Genomic DNA, 21,987 nt, shown 5'->3' on the forward strand with positions numbered 1-21,987 from the left:
ATTGTGGTTCCGACTTTTGAGCCCCTCAGTTGCGCGTTCGCAACCCGGACCGGAAATAAACTGTTGTGCAAAATCACGTCCCGCCTCTTCCGTGGCATATACCCCATTGGATTGAAGCAACGCTCTGCGGCGCGCTCTTGTTGCTAGAGCCAGCGGAGGACACGGCGACTTTCGAATGTACGTTTTAAACATAGTGCAGAGGGAGCATTAATGCACTCGCGCTGTGCGAGCGGTATTTTTTTTTCACCAGCACGCATTTGAAATTTGCCCGCATTTGCGAGTGAAATGCTCGCACTGTCGAGCCCTGCGCCAGGCTTGGTGTTCTGTCTCCCTCTGTTGGTTGTAATTTTCCATGTTCCTTGGCTGGGTTGTGACTATAAAGAAAAATTCTTTGGATGTTTTTACATAATTGGCCGATGGATATGTCCAAAATATCAAATCTGCCTGCATTTTCGCACTGCTTGGCCTATTCTGTTGCAAATATAATCAAAACCCACTTCAACAGTCTCTTGTGCCAATTCCGATCGTCTTGTCAATCATGTCCGCACTCCAAGAAAATAGTCAACATCACAGTGAATGGAATGCAGCACCTCTGGAGGCATACGATCCGAAAAACCACCTGCAGGAGGCTGTGCACTGTTGAAAGCCGAAAAATATTGAATTGATTTGCCTGCTCTGTTTTGGACAGGAGGCAAGAAAATCAATTTTGGGTTTGGGTAGACATCAGGTCTGGAGTATTTCCTTTTATTTGTTTCTGTGTATCTCATTTTAACATAGATTTTCATGCCTTGTTCAAGTTTCAGTGAGGACAACGGAGTTTGAACAAGTGTTATTCGGTTCTTCGTGTCTTGCTTTAATGGCTGATAGGGTGGCTCAAGTTACCCCGCTGCCTTCCCTACACAGCTCTCTATTCATACTGCCATGTTGGCTGACACAGTGGCAAGCATTCAGATGCTTTGTTGCATTGTTAAGATATCACACAGTCATCTGATTACAGAATGTTCCGATTCTGTGCTGCTAAACAAGCACAGTTAGCTTTATCTGCACGGACCGTTCTTTGTTCTCGAACTTTCACAATTGCACCTTTACACAAATTACACCCTGTTGTGAAAAATAACACGATCTGTGGTCAAAATGCATCATAGAACAAGCGGCTGTGCAACAGGGTGGGTTGAGTGCTCATACTTGCCCGCTTCCACGTCACAATGACGAACATGGCCGCCTGATGTGAGAATGCCGACTGCTCATCTGGAACACAAAACATCTCTTTGATGCACTGCATGGCTGCACACAGCAACAGCAATGCTAATGCTACGTTAACGCTATGGCGTTCCCATTTGCCCAAACATTTTTGTCCTGGTCTATCACAATGTCTCTGATGGAGCATGTTTGTTGCTCGGTGCCAATTTCTAATCCTATCAGTACCAAAATTGTAGCCTTAGATTTTTAGAATCGATTATTCTATCGTGTATTTCATCAATTAGTCATCAGTTAGTTTATATAGCGCTTTAGCTATCATATTTTTACAAAGCCATTTTATTTTATCTCATTCAAACAACTTTTTTTTTTTTATTATTATTTAAAATAACTCGCTGTAATGGCAAAGAACAAATGATGTTGTTGTTTTTTTTGGCCGTCTTTGTTTTACTATTTTAAATCCATCTATGTTGCTACTAGCCTCACCCTAGCTAGCGCTAAGCTAGATCGTATCTCAAGGCTGGCGTTCAAGTTTGAAAACTCCTTTTCGTTTGTTGCTAGCATGGCGTTAGCTGGCCAAATATCTCTGACGACAATGTTACGATGTGTTGACTCGAATGGGCAAAATTCTAATTCACCATTAATTTTCAATGGCCATATTTAGGGAAATGCAGTCTGTTAGCCTCAAGGCTGGGAACTCTCCACCCCTCCACCGGCAGCTTTAGTTCCTGCTGTCTTGACTGACACTTGGTAATATTTGCTCACCTGACCTATTGATCCAGCACATAGGAATCCAGCTGGAGGGAATGTAGTACTAGGTGTATTTGTGTTCCTTTACAACATGAAATAGATGGTTGGTTGACCGTTGGCGTTTTGAAACATCTCTGTTAGCGTTAGCCGTTTGCGCGCGTTGCTGCTAAATGGCAACTTCAATTTATTTAGCTTACTTGTTCCCTCTGAGAATTTGTAGCCATATAAAACAAGATATACAGTGGAACGTCAAAGGTTAAACATAATATGTCCCAAGACGCTATTCCCATTTCCCCAGGAAATAATGAGAGCAGAAACTTTTTGTTCCAGGGTCAAACGGTCGCCACCATCATCTGAATGGTCTTTATTAACTATACAAACAATGTGCTAAGTTGTATTTCAATGTTGTAAACTGAAAGTTGTAAAAAGAAAGTAATCACTGTCTCAAGTGATGCCAGTGTCTAATAAATAAATAAATTATTTAAAATTCAATTCCTGACATCCAGTTAAGCAGTACCCGCTTTGTCTCCATCAGACATCGCGGTCGTGGAGATGACGGACGCTTTCCGTCAACCGTCACTCTTCTACCACCTGGGAGTCCGAGAGAGCTTCAGCATGGCCAACAACATCATCCTCTACTGTGACACCAATTCCGAGTCGCTCCAATCTCTGCAGGTACGCTCTCGTCCCAAAAACAGCACAGATCGCCGTTTTCACACAAGCGTTGGTGATTAAAGGCTCAATTTGGGGGGCGTCAAGGTGGGTCAGCAGGAGATTAACAGATGAATGTGTTTTTGTTCCAGCAACACACAAATGCACCATTACATTGATAGAAATAGATTAATTTTGGAAATATTTTCGAAAGGAAGTATACGCGGACTCGTATGTTTTTCGCCTAAATGTTACACTTTTTATTTTTTATTTATTTATTTATTTTTATTATTATTATTATTTTTGTAATGTTCCAGTTTCCAGGATATGAAGAGGCTATTGTGTCCTCAAATAAAATAATTTTCTAGCCTCATTGTATAAGCAAGCAATACACAGTATTTGATTTAAAGGCTTGTAGGAAACAAAGCTCTCATGACAGCGAAGTGTGCAATGTGAACAATACCTAGCAAAGTATTTTCTGAACATTGAGGTCCATGCAATTTTTTATTTTTTATTTTGCCCTGGAAAAAAAAGTTCACATTGATAATTGTGTACTAATTTGAATACTGTAATCCCAATACATAATATCATTGTCCTTTCCTGCTTTACTTTAAAGCTTCTTTTTTGTTTTGTGAGTACCCATAATGCATTTCCCATCACCTTGAGTCTTTGGAAGACAGTAAAAAAATGGGACATGTCATGTTTTTGTAATATAACTGATCTTTTAATAAGTTATTTTCCATATTTCACCATTTAAAATACATCTCCAAATTGTGTCTTTTTTTGTAATTAAATAAAAAAAAATTTTTTTTAATTTTTTGGGGGGGAGAGAATCTCATAAAATTTTCAAATTTATGCTTTTCTAGGTTAAATATTTTAAAATATTGAGCTTTTCTTTAATGACTGCGCAATATATTACAGTAAGCTTGCATAACTTCGTCTGTGCAGCTGTTTATATAGTAGTAACACATTTTAAGTTATACATTTTATTAGGCTTTTTTTTTTTAATCCCATTTATGCAAATAAAATTGTTCTTGTTTGAATGTCTGAATGTATTTTTTTTTCTTCCATCAGGAAATAATTTGCCAGAAGAACACTGTAAGTCATCTTAATTTTTTCCACCTATCGCACACACAAAGCAAAATAAAACTTTTTTTTTTTTTTTCAAACATCTATTTCATTGTGAGAGAAGGGTCATTCAATCTTCAAATTGCAAACGAGAACTTGTAGGTTTAATGAAATAATTTCCTTTTCTTGAAACAATGAATGAATGAAGTAAATTCAATAAATGAAACGTGTTGCATCCAAGCAGCCCGAGCTTTGTTCCACATGATATCGAGAAATGCGATCCTCTTGATGGCGCGAATCTCACGCGCGGCTAAATATAGCGTGGGGACTTGGCATTCCTGTGTTGGCGGAATTGAAAGGCCGTCTCTGCCGGGACAATGATGATGTCATGGATTCCCGTCGCATTGCCGTGCGTCCGAGGTACATCTATGCCTTTCATTGCTTTGGCGGCCACACCTTCCTTTTCACTTCCTTCACAGACGGACAATAGCATATTCAAAATGTCAGGAAAACACGCCCACCCTCCCTTGCACGCTCATGTGCTTGCATTTAAACAAATGTTTGACATTCTGGAGGCGTCCACTTAGAAAGTCTTTGCATGCTTCTCAAGACAAATAGTCTGTGCTGCCACTTTATCTTTATTTTCCCTGACTGTATACACCACACGTGCTTGAATCGGCTTTGTTTATTCAGCAGGGTCACGCTACTGGGCTGCAGGCTAGGGAGAAGTTAAAACAAATAGAAGACACTGGTGAAACTATCCTAGTGTCTAGACTGAGCGCTAGAATGGCAGCACACAAACACCAAATTCTTTCTTTTTATCAGGTGAGCAGCAAGAACAGTTGCTCGCTTTTGGAGGCAAGTTCCTCAAGTGACTCAGACCTCTCCACCCTGGTCTGCTTACTGCCGCTTGTTTAGGCTGCAGCGAATAAACCAGGGGTGTCCAAACTTTTTCATTTGAGGGCCACATATAGAAAATCAGAAGGACGCAAGGGCCACATAATGTTATGAAGAGAAATTGTGTTTAGTCCTAAAAATTGTACAAATAATTTGATTTATTTTTATTATTTTTATTTATATTTATTTGTGCTTTTGCATATTTAGAAAGATGCTACAGTATATAAACCAATTTATTTGTAATATGGCAGTAGGTTTATTATATGTTGTTTTGGAATTTTTCATTTTTGTTTTTATTTTGTTTTGAGTTTTGTTTTTTTAAATTTAGTTAGTTTTAATTATTTTTCAGGGTGGTTCAGTTATTTTTTTTTAAATTAGTTTTAGTTCTTTAATAAATGCTTAATTTTAGTTAGTTTAGTTTCAGTATTAGTTTTAGTTTTTTTTATGTGTATTACTTCTGCGCAATATTTAAAAAACACCATGGGCGTGACGTCATTATTCCGGTTTATATCAAAATAAATATACTAAAAATCACATTTAAAATCATCCCCAAAGCTTCATGCATTAAAATAATTACCAAAGACTAAAACGAAGCACATTTTTGCTATAATTATAGTTAGTTTTGTAAACATAAAATCAGTTTCAGTTAGTTTTCGTTTTTTAAAAAGCATCTTCGTTTTTATTTTATTTCGTTAATGAAATTGTTTTTTTAATTTTAGTTTTTTCGTTAGTTTTAGTTAACTAAAATAATCTTTAATAGCGCCTGCGTTTTTCGACAGCTTCCCTTCTTACTTTGACCATCTCCAAACATTTTTGTTTTTATTTTATTTGAACTGAGTCAAATGCCATTTTTTGCACATGTCGCGGGCCACTAAAAAAATGGACACGGGGCCCACAAATGGCCCCCGGGCCGTAGTTTGGACACCACTGGTATAAACGCTCGATTGTGTGCAGAGGTCTGTCTTTGAGCGTCACTTCATTTCCTTAAAGTGTCCTAAAGTGGGTAATTAGCTGCGACTTCCTCCAGGTGGCCCCTTTTCAAAGTGTCAGATTTGCTTCTCATCTGGAACGTTCGTCACAAGTGTCTATAAAAATGATTATTGTAAGTTGTCTGCTATTTAGTATAAAACTCATTCTATGGGAATCTACTATGTTGGACTTAGTTAAGGGCGGAATGCGGTTAATCCAAAAATTTTATTTATTGACAATATGTTCTATGCAGCCCAACACAGTAACACAAAGTAAAGTAACACAAGTATTGATTAATACTGCGTTTGTGGAATATGAATTAAGCAGTAAAATCCGCCCGTTTTTATACATCACAGAGGGGCGGCCATTTTGCCACTTATTGTCAACTGAAAATGACATCTCAGTTGCTCAGGGGGTCAGATAATGACCAATCACAGCTCAGCTGTTTTCTAAGCTGGTCATGTGACGTTCGCAGGTTGAGCCGGGATTTTTATCTAACCCCTGAGCAACTGTGATGTCATCTTCAGTTGACAGCAAGTGGCAAAATGGCTGCCCCCTGAGATTGATTTTATTTTTTTTTTTTTTTTAAAGGGCTGATTTTGCTGCTTAATTCATATTCCATAAATAAATAAATAAATGATAACAATCAAGAACAACAACAGGACTCTATTATGAAAGTCAACAAATAACATTACTATGACATACTTTTTACTTCACTCCTCGTAGCTGACATACGACATATACCATAATTAATTTCCGGCTCTGTTTAGTGAGTAGTTTTTTGTCTCCAGAGTCCAGACGCGTGATAATTTGCCTGCTATTTTGCTGATTAAAGTTGGACATCTGTGAAAAGTAGACTGTATCACCCCAAGCACTACATTTTGGTGTTAAATGCGCTAGCTAGCTGTGTCAGCTTAGCAAGTAGCATGGCTTCTCCTTTTGTCAGAACAATACACGTCAGAAATGTCGCTTATTTGCCACATTGGAGTTGATGATTACCGACTTCGGAGTGACTGTTCTGACGTGTTCAGCTGCAGCAGTAGCCAGCTGAAGCTCGTTGCTTGCTAGCTGGTGCGGCGTACCCACGGTGGGCGATGTTAGCAGCCTACACAACCTAGCTTAAAGGGATACTTGACTCATTGAGCAATTTTCAGCAGTGAAAAGTTAGTATTTTGTCCAGAATAAATTTGATCACCTCATTATTTTTCATGTACAAGTAATACCTTTAAAAAAATAAATAAATAATAATTCCTGTTGCTGTCGACTGATGATGACATCACCCGTGCTGAGGAAGTCGGTAACGGCCAATCATGGCTCACTTGTTTTCTGGATTTGGTCAGTAAACTGAGCCATGATTGGTCGTTACCTACTTCCTCAGCACAGGTGATGTCATCATCAGTTGACAACAAGTAGAAAAAAATACTTTTTTAAGTTATTAATTCATACTAAAAAAAACACACAAGATTGTGCTTTTGTACATAACAGCAATGCACATAAACCACCTACAATCTCTAATAACAATATTGAGGCAGTTACTTGCTAATGCAAGCACACATTGATCGCTTCACGAGCAAATTAGGTTCCCCTTCATCTGACAATTAGCATAGATTTTAAACATAGAAGGCCAAAACATCCCAAATGAAAATTAAATTGCACAAATAAACTAGCCATTAGAGGGTGCACAAATGGAAATCAACATGACTTTTTTTTAACTGATGTGTTCCTTTTAAATGTTGAGAACATGACGACGACGATATTGTGGCAGTTTTAATATCATGATATCACGATATTGCCCTTATCGTTACATCCCTAATTAAAACTGCCACAATATCGTCGTCGTCATGTTCACAATATTTAAAAGCTACACTTCTGTTAAAAAAAAAAAAAGTCAGGTTGATTTCCATTTGTGCAGTTCTAGTACCCTCTGGTGGCTATTTTTTTAGTGGTTTAATTTTCATTAGGGATGTTTTAGCCCTTCTATGTTTAAGATCACTAATTGTCATATAAAGGGGATTGTAATATGCTTGTGAAGTGAGTCAGTATGTGGACGAACTCAATGTGGGCTTGCCTTAGGTGAGCAGTGCCTCAATATTAAGTGTTATTAGAGATTGGGGTTGTTGATATTTATTGCTGTTATGTACAAAAGCACAATATTGTGGGGTTTTTTTTAGTATGAGCTCATTTCTTTACAATATTGTGACCTTTTTTAAATATCGTCAACCTCTCCACAATATCGTGATAATTATCGTATCGTGAGCTTCATATCGTGATATCGTATTGTGATATTTGGATATCGTTACATCCCTATTAATTATAGACTCAGTGAGTCAAGTATCTCTTTAAAAATTTTGGGATGTCTCAGTTTTGTGTTTTAATGAGGTGTAGAATGCTAAAACTGTGATACAAAACTACTTATTTTGAGTATTGAGCAAAGTTGAATAGGTTAATGCTTACATAAATTGGGAAACATCATAGGTGGGAGTAGATGTTAGAGAAATTATAGTGCGAGTAACTGTACGTCCAGTAACATCAGGACTTTGGTTCCGCAATGCTGTTTGCCCTGTGCCAGCAGACTTGCTCAGCGAACTACACCTTCATCCCGTACATGGTGACGCCACACAACAAAGTGTACTGCTGCGAGGGCAGTCTAATGAAAGGCCTCACCGAACTGATGCAGCCCAGCTTTGAGATGCTGCTGGGTCCCATTTGTATGCCCCTCCTGGACCGCTTCATTCAGCTCCTCAAGGTGTCACAGGCCAGCTCACAGTAAGTACCACAAAGAGGCTGCGATCTTTGTTTTTCCTTTTTTTTTTTTTTTTTTGGTCCCATATTCTGTGCAAGCCACTTTTGTTGATGTCACCGTGACGACTGCTGTGAATCGAAGCATTCAAGCATCCTGTTATGTGAGCTTAGTCGCTGTTCCAAACAGAAACTATCGAGGTCATCTTGACCCTGAAGTTTCAGGTGAGCACTGAATGAGAATCTGAGAATGAAAATGGAGGGTGGGGGGGGGGGGGCTGTTCCTTTGAACAGGAAGTTTTAATAGGCAGCATGAACTCACTGTGTTTTTACAAGAGCCACAATGAACACATCTGATGCTGCTTCCTTTCATGGAAAAAAAATCAAAGAGGAAAACTCAAAATAAAAAAATATATATACTTGTATCACTGAAAACTGATCTACCAACACAACTAAGAATGATCATGTAACACCTTGATACATGTCGAATTTAATTCCCGCCCTCCCTTTCTCACAGCCAATATTTTCGTGAAACAATTCTGAGCGAGATTCGAAAAGCTCGGGAGTTCTACACTGGAGCCGAGCTGGCCGCCGAGCTGGGCCGAATACAGCAAAGGCTCGACAACGTAGAGTGCCTCTCGGTGGACATCGTCATCAACCTGCTACTGACGTATAGAGACATTCAGGTAATTGTCACAAATAAACCAAAAGAATATTTGTGGAGTCAGTATTTTTCATACATTTTTGCCTCTGTTTTTTTTTTTTTTTTTTTTTTTAGGGGCTTCAAAATTTTGAGTGAATTTAAAGTTCCTTTAACGCCACTAATTTTTTTTAATGCGCGCTTAATAACCTCCCTTACTCGGAAAGCCTGTACTGGGGAATTCCAGACACATCCACGTCAAAATTTAGCTGTAATAAATTTAACAATAATGCAAAACTTACTTCATGTTAAAGATTAGATAGCTCTTAATATGAAAAGAAAAATGCCTGAGCTGTCACCAATGTCTTACAAATGTAATTATGCTATCTAGTGGCAGAAAAATGACCAACACAAATCAATATCACACTCGTTTTTACATCTTTTTGATTTTAGCTCAATTTTATGAATGATTATGAAATTACTGTATCAATGACTAAAAGATGCAGCCATATTTCTATTGAACATTTTTTTTACTACTTTTTTACTCTTTGACCGCCAAAAACGTTTAACGTTTATTGAAATCACGATGTATGCTGCGATAAACGTTAAGTGACGTGCAGCGCAGCCAGGTCAATGAGTTGTGAAATCAAAAACACCCACTAACTATGGCCAGCAGATGGCAGCCGTAGCTGCTCGGGCCCGAACGAGAGCTGCAAATTACAATGAAACATGACGATGAAATAGAACGTTTTCAAGGCTGACGGGAATGATCAAAGCCTTTGTAACAGGGGTGTCAAACATAAGGCCCGGGGGCCGGATCAGGCCCGCAATGGGGTTTAATCCGGCCCGCGAGATGGTTTTGTAAAGTTTAAAAAAAAAAAAAAAAAAAAGACTGTCGGCCCAATTAATCAGCCGGCCACAATCAAAGCTTATAAATTCATAATTACACAAGTAAGGCTCAGTTGAACAATGCATCTTGTACATGGAATTGCTCTGAATGTCGTTATTTTAAACACAATTTAAAGTTAGTTTGTTTAAAAAATAAAAACATGAATCAAACACAAACATGCTGAATAAGACACATTCAACTACACATATGACAAGGATTAACGTCCTTATAACTTCATTAACGGCACCCGGCACACAATCAGTGAACAATATACAGGTTTATGCAAAAAAAATTTAGGACAATATTTGTACAGATGCGCCCCACAATTTAGGGCTGGCCCACAAATAGCGAAAATCTGCATGTAATTGACGGCAATGTTTTACAAATTATTTTACAATTTTACCGATCCGGCCCAATTGCGAATATATTTTCCTCCATGTGGCCCCTGAGCTAATATGAGTTTGACACCCCTGCTTTGTAGCATTAAACCTAATTTGACAGAGCGTCACAAAACAAAAAATATTAGTATCAAAGTCACTGTTGTGGAGAAAATGTGTCTTTTCTTTTCAATTTTCGCTCAGTGTCACTCAAATGACCTATTTTCAAATGGTGATTATTAAGAACGGAATAAGGTAGAAACTTACTTTTTTTTCTAATGAAAGAATGGAATGCGATCTTTCATGTGGTACCCATGTTGTTTATGTAGCAAAAGAACACAATATTCTGTTTGCTTCGAAAAATGAGATAAAATGCTCGAAATCCGCTGGCATTGGGGGTTGTTTTTTAAGAACGTGTGGCAGTAAAAGAGTTAAGAGTATGAAAACCTAGGGAAAAAATATTACATATAATATATAAAATTTGCAATTAATTGTGAGTACAAAATCTTTTTTTTTTTTTTTTTTAACCTTTGTGTCTGTGCATTGCAATGTCACTTACTTCCCAGCTCCCTCGCGCTGCACGCTCAGCCTCATGAATAATTCATGGCGACGGCGGGCGTCGAGGTTGCGCTGAATTATTAAGCACGCTTTGGGTATAGTCAACGTAGAAGCAGCATGATCCGGGTCGCACAATTGTTGCTAGCGGCGAAGCGGATGATGTCTTCTTCGTTGTCCTTGGATGCCAAGTGGCTCATAAGTGTGTTTGTGTTTATTTATTGTGTAGGATTACGAGTCAGTAGTGAAGCTGGTGGAGACTCTGGAGAAGCTGCCCACCTTTGACCTTGTGGCGCATCCACATGTGAAGTTCCACTATGCCTTTGCAATGAATAGGTGAGTCAGCAAAGTGCGCAATATGGACGGACAAACTGTCTTTTTTTTTTTTTTTTTTTTTCGTCCGACTGCTTCATTTCCTCCCTTCCTTAAACTGTCAGCAAAATAATGTGAAAGTGAAAGCAGCTGCACCCATACTCATTTGCATGATGCAAACAAACAGGAAGCCACTGTAAATTCTAAAGTATTGTATATATAATGTTATTATTTGAATTGTATATTGAAGATACAGGTGTGAGGTTTTTGTAATTTTATCATTATTAGTCATATGCATAGCAGATCTATTGAAAAGACAAATGGGCTTGGAGCCCCCACCTCGCCCATTGACTCGCTGCACCCTGTAGTTGTGCAAGCATGACACGTGCGACTCTACAATTTGGCAGCACTTTGGAACTATTTCCGCAGGGTGCCAAGACAAACCGTGTTTTGGCTCTTACTGACTTGCCCTTTACAAGGAAGTGATGTTACGAATGATTGCAAGCTCAAAGCGGAACATTGGAAAGAGTTTACTGTTATTGTTACAAATTCCAGACAGCGATAAATGCAAAATGCAACTGGAGAATCGAGATTAATCTCCAAGGTCAAGATCATACACACGCAAATCGTCTTTTGGTGAAGTAAGCTACCCAGAAACACTGCGTGGCTTCCTCATATATTTGAGAAATAGTCGTTTTCAAGTTAATTGAATTGATGAACTGATTTTGCAGAAGTCAAGTTGTTGTTACTGTAGGTACTAACTGTGATTCTGTGGCATGCAAATGAATAACATGAAACAAAGACATGTTCACTGATCTGTGGCCGTTGAGCACAGATGCCAACGTTAACGCACCATGAGCGGTGTCCTGGCTGGTTCATCCATATATAGTCTGGCCTGTATATAATCAAATATACGTCTATAGATAACTGTGGTGAGACTTGAAATTGCATGATAATGAAAAAATGAATGATAATAATAATTTTCTTCCTGACAACCAGGAAAAAAAATATTGTCCAATCATGTTTGTTGTGATATTTCCCAATCTTTGTGAAGTATCTGGAATACTGGAAAAGTAATTTTTGAAAAAAGAATTTTTTTTTAAAAAAATTTTTTAAGCTATGATGTGTCCACTACAGAGGACTTTTTTTTTTAACTCATTCACTGACAGTCATTATAGAAAATTTTTACATTTCCAATACTCACGTGATATTCCATTCAATAATTATATATAAACCGAATCTACCAAATAACAGAATAGACTCCCTACTTTTTGTCCCGTCCCGTTCTTTTATAATTGACAGCAGAAAAATGTAGGTTTGCCAAAATACAGCCATTTCTCCCATGGACTCTGAAACTGTGTTTATTTCCTATAAAATGGGGCTATGATGTCATCTACTGGTGGTTGGGCATCAGTAAAGTTGTTTCCAAGTTTGATATTTACAGTGGAGCATGCTCAGATTTGCCCCCATTTAGCACCGCTCTAAAAAATACAATTGACAAGTATACTTGTCAAAGGCAGTGAATGAGTTAACTTAACTGCTTGGCTCAAATACCGTTTAAAATAATTCAAACTATACTTTGTGTTCTTAAGAGTCTTATAGAAAACATGCTAACAACATTTAAGGCCTAAATTTGTTCAATAAAATGTGTTATACCATTACTTTTCCCTCTTTCTGAAAAAGTGCTTGCACTGAGTGAAGCCATTTTCTTTTCTTTTATGATGCAATTAAAGGTAGCAAAGCCCCACCCCTACACATTTGGTATTATTGGAAAGCTCTGAATGTCATCTATAGAGCACAAAGGAGTTAATTCAATCATATGCACTGGGTGGGAGATATTCAGGTTTTAAAATGTCCACTACAGAGGACAAATTTGAATATGTTTCAAAAAAAAAAAAGTTGATAATTTGTCACATTTTTTTTAATTAAAATTGAAAATCAATTTGAATGCTAAATATAATTTATTTATTTATTTATTTATTTATTTATTTATTTATTATACAAAAACATATTTTGAATTATAATTGTCACCCATAATACCAACATTCATATATGGCTCGTCTTGTTGGACCTCAGTGCAGCATTTGACACGATTGATCATAATATACTGTTAGATAGGCTGGAAACTTGGGTGCTGATCGAAAGGCCATGATATGTGGGGTCCCTCAAGGGTCAGTCCTTGGACCCCTGTTGTTCAGTCTGTATATGTTACCTTTGGGTCAAATGCTTCAGAACACCGATGTTGACTATCATAGTTATGCAGATGACACACAACTGTATTTATCTATGTCCCCAAATGACAGCAGTTCTATTAACGCATTGTGTCATTCTCTAGAGCAAGTTAACAACTGGATGAACCAAAATTTCCTTCAGCTGAACGAAAACAAAACGGAGCTCATTGTTTTCGGCAATAAAGAAAAGAGGATTGCTGTTAAAAAACAGCTTGAGTCACTGTCTTTAGAAACTAAAGACCAAGTTCGAAATCTTGGGGTACTAATAGACTCAGATCTGACCTTCAGCAATCATATTAAATTCATCACTAAAACAGCCTTTTACCAGCTGAAAAACATATCCAGACTGAAGGACTGCATGCGTCAAGCAGACCAAGAGAAGCTTATCCATGCTTTTATCTCCAGCAGACTAGATTACTGTAACGGTCTTCTGACTGGACTCTCTCAAAAGAACATGAGACAATTGCAGCTCATTCAGAACGCTGCAGCTCGAGTTCTAACCAAAACAAAAAGATCAGAACATATTACTCCAGTACTTAAGGATTTACACTGGCTCCCTGTCAGCTGTAGAATCGATTTTAAAGTTCTGCTACTCGTCTATAAATCACTAAATGGTTTGGGTCCTGAATATATCCAAGAAATGCTGATTGAGTACAAACCCAGCAGGGCTCTGAGATCTACAGACTTGGGCCAACTAGTGGAACCCAGAGTTCGAAGCAAACATGGTGAAGCTGCATTTAGCTATTATGCTGCACACAGATGGAATAGGCTGCCAACAGAAGTGAAAAAACTAAAAAAAAGCTTTGCTTTTTTCTTATACCTTTGATTAGGGACTTTTAAACAGCTTTAATTAAGTGTTTTTTTAATTATCATTTTTATTTTTATTTTTATTTTTTATTTTTATTTTTATTTTTATTTTTATTTTTATTTTTATTTTTATTTTTATTTTTATTTTTATCATTTTAAACTTCCTTATGTTAAATTTTTGAAAGTTTGTTGAATAATGTTTTAAGATTGTTAGTTTGTAACCTATTTTCATTTATTTTTCTTCCTCTGAATGTTAACTACTGTTTCTTGATGCTTATGTGTTGTCTTTCCTCGTGTAAAGCACATTGAGTTGCCTTGTGTATGAAATGTGCTATACAAATAAACTTGCCTTGCCTTGCCTTGCCTTGCCTTGCCTCCAGGATTTTCTTCTCTCAGGACTGGCGGGAGGGCTTGACCAATTATTAGGGGTTCTGAGAAAACAAATTATAAATATATTTTAGAATATAAAATAAAATGCTAAAGTGGTTGCACATATTTCTGAGGGGGCTATAGCACTGCCTAGCCCCGTTGTAGCGCTGTCCCTGGAGAGATTTTTTTTTTCTTTAGATTCTTCCATTTTTTTTGTACATGGCTATCAGTGGAAAACGTATGATTGTTCATGTTCTAGACCTCTAAAGTAGTGTTCCAAAGTCAACATGTTTTAAGTGTAAATTTAGTTCATATTGCTGCTTTTGATAGCTAAGTTACAGTTAGCAGTCTACTGTTATATTTTAATATGAACAAAGAATAATAATAGAGAGTCGCTAATTGTTACTTGGTGGATAATTGCGATCTACTGTGTTTGACAAAGCGTCGTATTCTTCTGCCAGTGGCTCCGATGATGTAATATGTTGGATGCTAGTGGAGGGTTGAACATTAGGCGTAAGCTAACGTATTGAGGCTAACACCGATCGCTGCTCTTAATGCAGAATCTCTAAAAGTTGACAGCTCTGATAATACTCTTAAAAATTCTAATTATTGTTTGAAAGTAGCAGCTAGTCTAGCACTTCATGCTTTTGTGCTTTTGTTTGGTGTTTATGCACACAGGAGGAACCAGCCAGGCGACAGACAGAAAGCCCTGGACATCATGCTGCCCCTAGTGGAGGCCGAGGAGCAGGTGGCCTCGGACATCTACTGCCTGCTGGGGCGGATCTACAAGGACATGTTCCTGGAATCGCATTTCGCAGACACTCAAAGCAGAGACAGCGGCACACACTGGTGAGTGAGACAAAAGGGGTGCGTGTGTGACATTTCATCATTGGACAGTGACGCAATTACACAGAATTGAGCACATTGTCAGATTTGGGAACTTTGTTGTTGCAACAATGCAAGTCTGATTGAAAGAATTAAGGGCCAACTCAATGATTTAATCTTTATTTGTTTATTATTTTACATTTTTTTTTAAATGTATAGCAGAATGGTGTCACTTGGAAAAAAATATCATACATAGGCATTAAATCAGAATTGAGCTAGCAATATAAATAAAGTGAGATAAAGTATCGTTGCGGTTATTTTCTCGCCCATCAAGCATTTTAGGGAAATTGATTGTTACAGCCTAAATCATTTGATTGTTTGGTATTTTTTAAATTAGTTTAATGCTTCAGGCCAAACTTAAGTTGTGGTTTTATTTTTGCTAATTCTAAATGTTGGTGGAAGTGCTATTCTCGGAAATGCAGATTATTTTTCTGGCAGCTTCCTTTTTGTGATTCTTCCTTTTTTTTTTTTCACCTCCAGAATTGCTGCATGAAATTTTTATTAGCTTAAGTTAAAATTTGACACCAACTCAGCTAGAGAAGTGCATCTGATGTATGTTTTCTATAGGAAAATTTGCATAAACGGAACTTCTGTGCGACGCCAACAATGAATCGCGGTACAGCGGGGGAAGACTGTATTTGGAATCATGCAAGCCATTTTGTACAAGCTGACGTGAGCTAACTCCGCAGTGGAGCGATGAATAAAACAACATGAAATTGTTGATTGCTGTTGAGTGCAAATTGCTTTCGGGTTCTCATATCGCTTGACGTATTACAAGAAGTCCCATCTGGCTGTTATTGGCCTGTCACAACACAGCAGCGGTTCCTAATAACCTTCATTCCCTCAGATGAACATTATTACTCATTAGACAAATGCTGCTGTCGTTTTGCGGCCCCCCGACTCAATATGGCTCTAATTGCGATTTCTAACTCGAAGTGTTTCACCGAGCTGCAGGAAAGTCATGTTCGAGAATCTAGATGACGCATTTGTTGGACGAAACATGTTTATTAAAGTTGTTTGTCCTCGTCTATCCAGGTTTAAAATGGGCTTTGAGTCGGAGCCGACGCTGCACTCTGGTATCAACTATGCTGTTCTGCTCCTGGCGGCTGGACACCAGTTTGAAACATCTTTCGAGCTTCGCAAAGTCGGTGAGTAGAATTTGTCTATTTGTGTGGTTTCAGTCTTAGCTAACATGTTGACTTATGTGACAATTTCAAAACTCCCATCCCATTAAAGTAATATTAAAAAAAATAACAAAACAAAACAAAAAACAAAAAAAGGAACGGCCAGTCCTAATTTGAATATGCCGTGATATTTTATTATCATAGAAAATAATTTTAATTAATATCCCAAATGGACTTTATGTATTTTTCAAATAAGGAAATACTGCCACCATTTTGTTTAGCATGCTAAAGAAGGTGGCTGCATTGCACCAAAAGTATTAGCCAACCACCAAAAGATAGTAGAAGTAATAGTCATGGCGATTAACGTATCACTTAGCTTAGCATGCTAGCTTCCACCATTATATTTTAAATGTATTAAGTATCCCAAAGACGTATTTAGACGTTTGTTTTTTTATGCTAGAGCAAACAGAAGGCTTTGATGCAGCCTCTCAACTGCAGAGAACGGGTGAAAAAAATGGTAGTAATTATAAAAACGGCCAGCAGGTGGCAGTAGAGTATAATAGATCAACCTGGGCCATGATGAAAACAAGCTGTTTCCCCACAATTCTAAGCAGATTTGTGACTAATGATGAAACTTAGCTATATTCTAATGCTAACTGCTGCAAAACTGAAACAGATAGAAATACTTCTTTTTTTTTCTTGATGAAAGATGAGACACTAATCTTTCTTTTGGTTGGTTCCATGTTTTTATAGCATTCGAACACAATGTTCTGTGGGCCTTGCAAAATCAGTCAAAATCCAGTAAAACAGCCGGGAGCGAAGGGGGTTGCGTCAGTTAAAATAGCTGGGAGTGAATGTGTTCAACTAAAAAGAAAAACTTTTGTGTTGCTGCGACACAGAAGTCTAGTTGAGGGGAAGCCATTTTAAGCTAAAAAGACAAATGTTTCTGCTACTTGTTCGCTACTGCCGACACAATTAGGAAATGGGGATTTTGGGTGCCAGTCCGATCTCTAGTTTTTAAATGTCGCGCCTGAGTAAAAGTCATAGGACCAGCCCGACTATTACAAAAAAGTGTGATTATCGTCCACTAAATTTGGTAATATAATTTTCATTTACATTGTTTTTATTTGCTAATTGGATGAGAGAAATTGTGTCATTTTCCTGCCTCGTGATGAAAGATGGACGTTCCCTCTTTTTATTTCCCACTCCATTTTAATGCGCTCTTGTAGCACAAATGATGGTTGTAGGAATGGGAACTTTTTATAAATTGGAAACCTAGAAAAATCAGATGCTCACCAAACTGGTATTTTTGTTTATTTAGAGTCTGTGGTTTACTTTTCATTGTTCTGATCCGCCTCGCTTTTAATCGAAGCAAACGGGCGTCATGGTGTGAAAGCTTTAGAGGCGCTCAGGAATGCAAAGAATCAGGCCGCTACTCCTTACAATGGCCTTCCTAAAACCTGCTTATGATTTCCCCTTAATCACACAAACCAGTCTACAAATTTGACCTCCATAGCAACATAACGTCGTAAACCTAACGCGTCTCATCATCTTGTTGCAGGGGTGAAGCTGAGCAGCCTGCTGGGTAAAAAGGGCAGCTTGGACAAGTTGCAGAGTTACTGGGATGTGGGCTTCTTCCTGGGCGCCAGCATCCTGGCCTGCGACAACACCAGGGTCATCCAGGCCTCCGAGAAGCTCTTCAAACTCAAAGCACCCATCTGGTGAGGAGACGCAAATGGCAAGACCAAAAAAAAAAAAAAAAAAAAAAAACTTTTGGCTTCCATCCATCTCCAGCAGGTGTCTGTGATCTGAAATGTGCTCCACTTTCGTTTCAAGGAGCTTTACAAGCCATCTGCGGCCCGTGTGCGAGCATTTGGCTTATTTAGCATGGAGGAAATATCACAAGCGTTGTTTGAACAGCACCTCCTTGTTTACACATATGCAAACGCCTTCTATTCAAACATTGTTTTTGAAAATAGGTTGAGTGCGCAGTTTTTGCAGATTTCGACATTGATTTCAGGTATCTTCGTTCCTTGGTGGAGACCATACTGATCTATCAGCACTTCAAGAAGCCCTGCGTGGAACAGCCAGCTCCCAAACTGGAGGTGATGGACTTCTGGATGGACTTTTTAGTCGAGGCCACCAAAAAAGATGTCTCATCTGTGAGATTTCCTGTGAGTGTGAACAAGTTCTTTATAAAACAAAGGGACTTTGTTTAATAATAATAATAATAATAATAAGAAGAAGAAGAAGAAAAAGCATGTTAACTCTTTTACTGCCACACATCCAAAAAACAACCCCTAGAGTGCCAGCTGATTTCGAGCATTTTAACTCATCTTTCAAGGAAAACAGAATATTGTGTACTATTACTACATAAGCATGGTGGATACCACATGAAAGGTCGCGTTCCATTCTGTCATTAAAAAAAAACTAAAAAAAAGTATATTACTACCTTGTTTCGTTCTTTATTAATCACCATTTGAAAATAGGTCATTTGATTGACAGTCAAGGGAAAATCAAAAAAATTAGAAAAACTTTTACATTAGATCCATTTTGTGCACAACAGTGACTTTGACGCTAATATTTTTTTTGGTTTAGTGACGCTCTATCAATTTGATTTAATGTGACAAAGGCTTTGATCATTCACGTCATCCTTGAAAACCTTCCGTCATGTTTCATAGTTAATTCCATACACTTTGAGCCCATTGATAAGAGATACAGTGCTGCCATCTGCTGGCCATAGTTAGTGGCTTTTTTTTGATTCCACAATCCATTGAACAGACAGCGCTCCATTTAACGTTGCACTTCCCATTGATTTAAAAAAAAAAAATGTAGTTGACATCATTTAACGTTTATGGCGGCATACATTGTGATTTTACTAATTGTTATTAAACGTTTTGGGCAGTAAAAGGGTTGACTCTGCAATGATGTCATATGTAAGACCGATTTGTATTCTTAACCCAGGTGTTGATATTGGAGCCAACTAAAGTCTACCAGCCTTCATATTTGTCCATAAACAAAGACGTGGATGACAACACGGTGTCCATCTGGCACGTCACTCCTGATGACAAGGTCTGCTTTGTTTATGTATTCTTCAAATATCCATCAATCCATCCATCTTCTTTACAGCTTATTCCTCACAAGGGTCGCAGGGGGTGCTGGAGCCTATCTCAGCTAGCTTTGGGCAGTAGGCAGGGGACACCCTGGACTGGTTGCCAGCCAATCACTGGGCACACAGAGACGAACAACCATCCACACACAAACAAGCACACTTAGGGACAATTTGGAGCTCCGAATAAACCTGTCATGCATGTCTTTGGAATGTGGGAGGAGACCGGAGTACCCGGAGAAGACCCACGCAGGCATGGGGAGAACATGCAAACTCCACCCAGGAAGGCCGGAGCCTGGACTCGAACCGGAGTCCTCAGTACTGGGAGGCGGACGTGCTAACCATTTCACTACCGTGCCGCCCGTATTCTTCAAATATCATTTTAAAAACAAAACAAAGGGGCACAATATTATTATTTTTTTAAATATTTGTATTTTTATGCCGCATATTCATCATATTGTTGAATTCATTCACTGGCAATTCAATCACCTCCCCTAATCCTTGTTTACCAGTACACATAAACATCCCACATCAGCTCCCCTTATGCTCATTCTAACCATTTCCTGAAGCTAATGAAATAAAATACCTGCAAATTTGTTTCATTACTTTAAGGTCAATCGACCCATTTTTTTGGATAAATGCTACCAATGTCCAACTGTCAGCAAATTGGATCCCACACGCTGATTTAACAAATTGCCCCTTGTGGGATAAAAATCAAGTTGTCTGAGTCAGATTTATTCAGTGCGGGAAGCTGCACTGATGGTTTAATCAGTGCATCATTGCTGTGTATGGTATGTCCTGCAGAACAAGGGGATTCACGAGTGGAACTTCAGCGCCACGTCTGTGCGAGGTGTCAGGTCAGTGCAAGGTTATTTTAGTGAACTAAAACTAAAATTCAAAAAACTGTTTTGTTTAGGGATGCACGATAATATCGGTGGCCGATAATTGTCGGCAATTATCAACCAATTTGACGTCTTACAGATAATAAAAAAATCCGCCCATAATTATCGGCAATTATAGACCAATTTGATATCATACAGTAAACCAGATAAAGAAATCCACCGATAATAATAGACATGCCACGTTGGTCCATCCTTTGTATTTGTGGCTCAAGTTGTGCCCAAATCTTCAACCCCTCCCCTCTCCAATGGAAGTGTTGCATATTTGTGATGTCATGATGCACGCGACCTCATATTGACAGACGGTGCATCATGGTGACATGGCAGTCCCAAGTGTGGGCTTTCTTTACTGTGTCTCCACAAAATGTTACCCTCGCAGTTTTTTTGTTGCATTTTTAAAACATGACCGTTTTGTTTTGGCAAAATCAAAATGAGTTACTGGTTGTCATTGAAGCAGAGATATCAATAAAATCCTCTCCTCACCCTCTCTTTTTATTTGGTTTTCACGCCCCTAGTTACATGGGTGTTCCAACCCTAAAAATGCAAATTCAAAACATAGTTGGAACACGGTGTTGAGTGGAAGATTGCTGAGTATGTGTGTGCAATCATTTGACCTATAGGAGGACTCGAAAGTATATTTGTATTTAAGTTAATTTTGCAAAGAATTATCGGCTTACTGATCGGTTATCGACATGGGCACTTTCTAAATTATTCGTTCATCAGTATCGGTTGGAAATAGTATTATCGTGCATGCCTAGTTTTGTTAATGAAAATGCTTTTTTTTTTTTTTAAATAAATAAATACCGTATTTTCCACACTATAAGGCGCACCTCATTATAAGGCGCACCTTCAATGTTTGACATATTTTCAAACTTTTTCCATATAGGCGCTACAGTAGAGGCTGGGGTTACATTATGCATCCATTAGATGGTGCTGCGTTAAAGGGAATGTCAACAAAACAGTCAGATAGGTCAGTCAAACTTTATTAATAGATTACAAACCAGCTTTCTGACAACTCCATTCACTCCCAAAATGAATAAACAGCTGTTTTATTATTTTCTCTGAGGTAAAGTGTTAGTATTATCTAGCAATCCAAGATGGCGGGATCTTCTGCGCATGCGCGTCACTGATCGTGCAGGGTCACCGATAGCGGCTTGACAGCGAGACCTGTTGCGGCTCAATATTGATCCATATATAAGGTGCACTGGATTATAAGGCGCATGGTCAGCTTTTCAAAAAATTGAAGGCTTTTAGGTGTGCCTTATAGTCGTGAAAATACGGTAACTGAAACTACATTTTATGTTTACAAAATTACATTTATTTTGATATTAACCGGAATAAGGACGTTTGAAAGTGTGTCACATAGAAGTGACGTCATCTAAGCAGCAGCCAATTGGAAAGCACCATGGTGTTTTTTTAAATATTGCGCACAAAACTAATACTGAAACTAACTAAAACTACACATTTGTTAAATAACTACAACTAATAAAAACTAACAGAATCACCCTGAAAACGATTT

The 21,987-nt window shown here is 38.2% G+C and overlaps 1 protein-coding gene across 2 annotated transcripts in view; it reads left to right on the forward strand.

The window, feature by feature from the left end:
- The window catches only part of map3k5 (mitogen-activated protein kinase kinase kinase 5), a 61,315-nt gene that overhangs the window by 9,429 nt on the left and 29,899 nt on the right, over positions 1 to 21,987 (forward strand). Inside the window, exons 2-12 of one of the 2 annotated variants that reach the window (XM_077509851.1) lie at positions 2,483 to 2,622; positions 3,673 to 3,696; positions 8,102 to 8,298; positions 8,789 to 8,957; positions 10,962 to 11,068; positions 15,130 to 15,300; positions 16,372 to 16,484; positions 18,022 to 18,181; positions 18,481 to 18,634; positions 19,425 to 19,532; positions 20,374 to 20,426. In XM_077509851.1, coding sequence (XP_077365977.1) covers positions 2,483 to 2,622; positions 3,673 to 3,696; positions 8,102 to 8,298; positions 8,789 to 8,957; positions 10,962 to 11,068; positions 15,130 to 15,300; positions 16,372 to 16,484; positions 18,022 to 18,181; positions 18,481 to 18,634; positions 19,425 to 19,532; positions 20,374 to 20,426 — 1,396 coding nt within the window. The remainder of the gene's footprint in view (positions 1 to 2,482; positions 2,623 to 3,672; positions 3,697 to 8,101; positions 8,299 to 8,788; positions 8,958 to 10,961; positions 11,069 to 15,129; positions 15,301 to 16,371; positions 16,485 to 18,021; positions 18,182 to 18,480; positions 18,635 to 19,424; positions 19,533 to 20,373; positions 20,427 to 21,987) is intronic. The other variant, XM_077509852.1, reaches the window with a different exon arrangement.

The sequence above is a fragment of the Festucalex cinctus genome, chromosome 21 (assembly GCF_051991245.1).
Source record: "Festucalex cinctus isolate MCC-2025b chromosome 21, RoL_Fcin_1.0, whole genome shotgun sequence".
Classification (NCBI taxonomy): domain Eukaryota; kingdom Metazoa; phylum Chordata; class Actinopteri; order Syngnathiformes; family Syngnathidae; genus Festucalex; species Festucalex cinctus.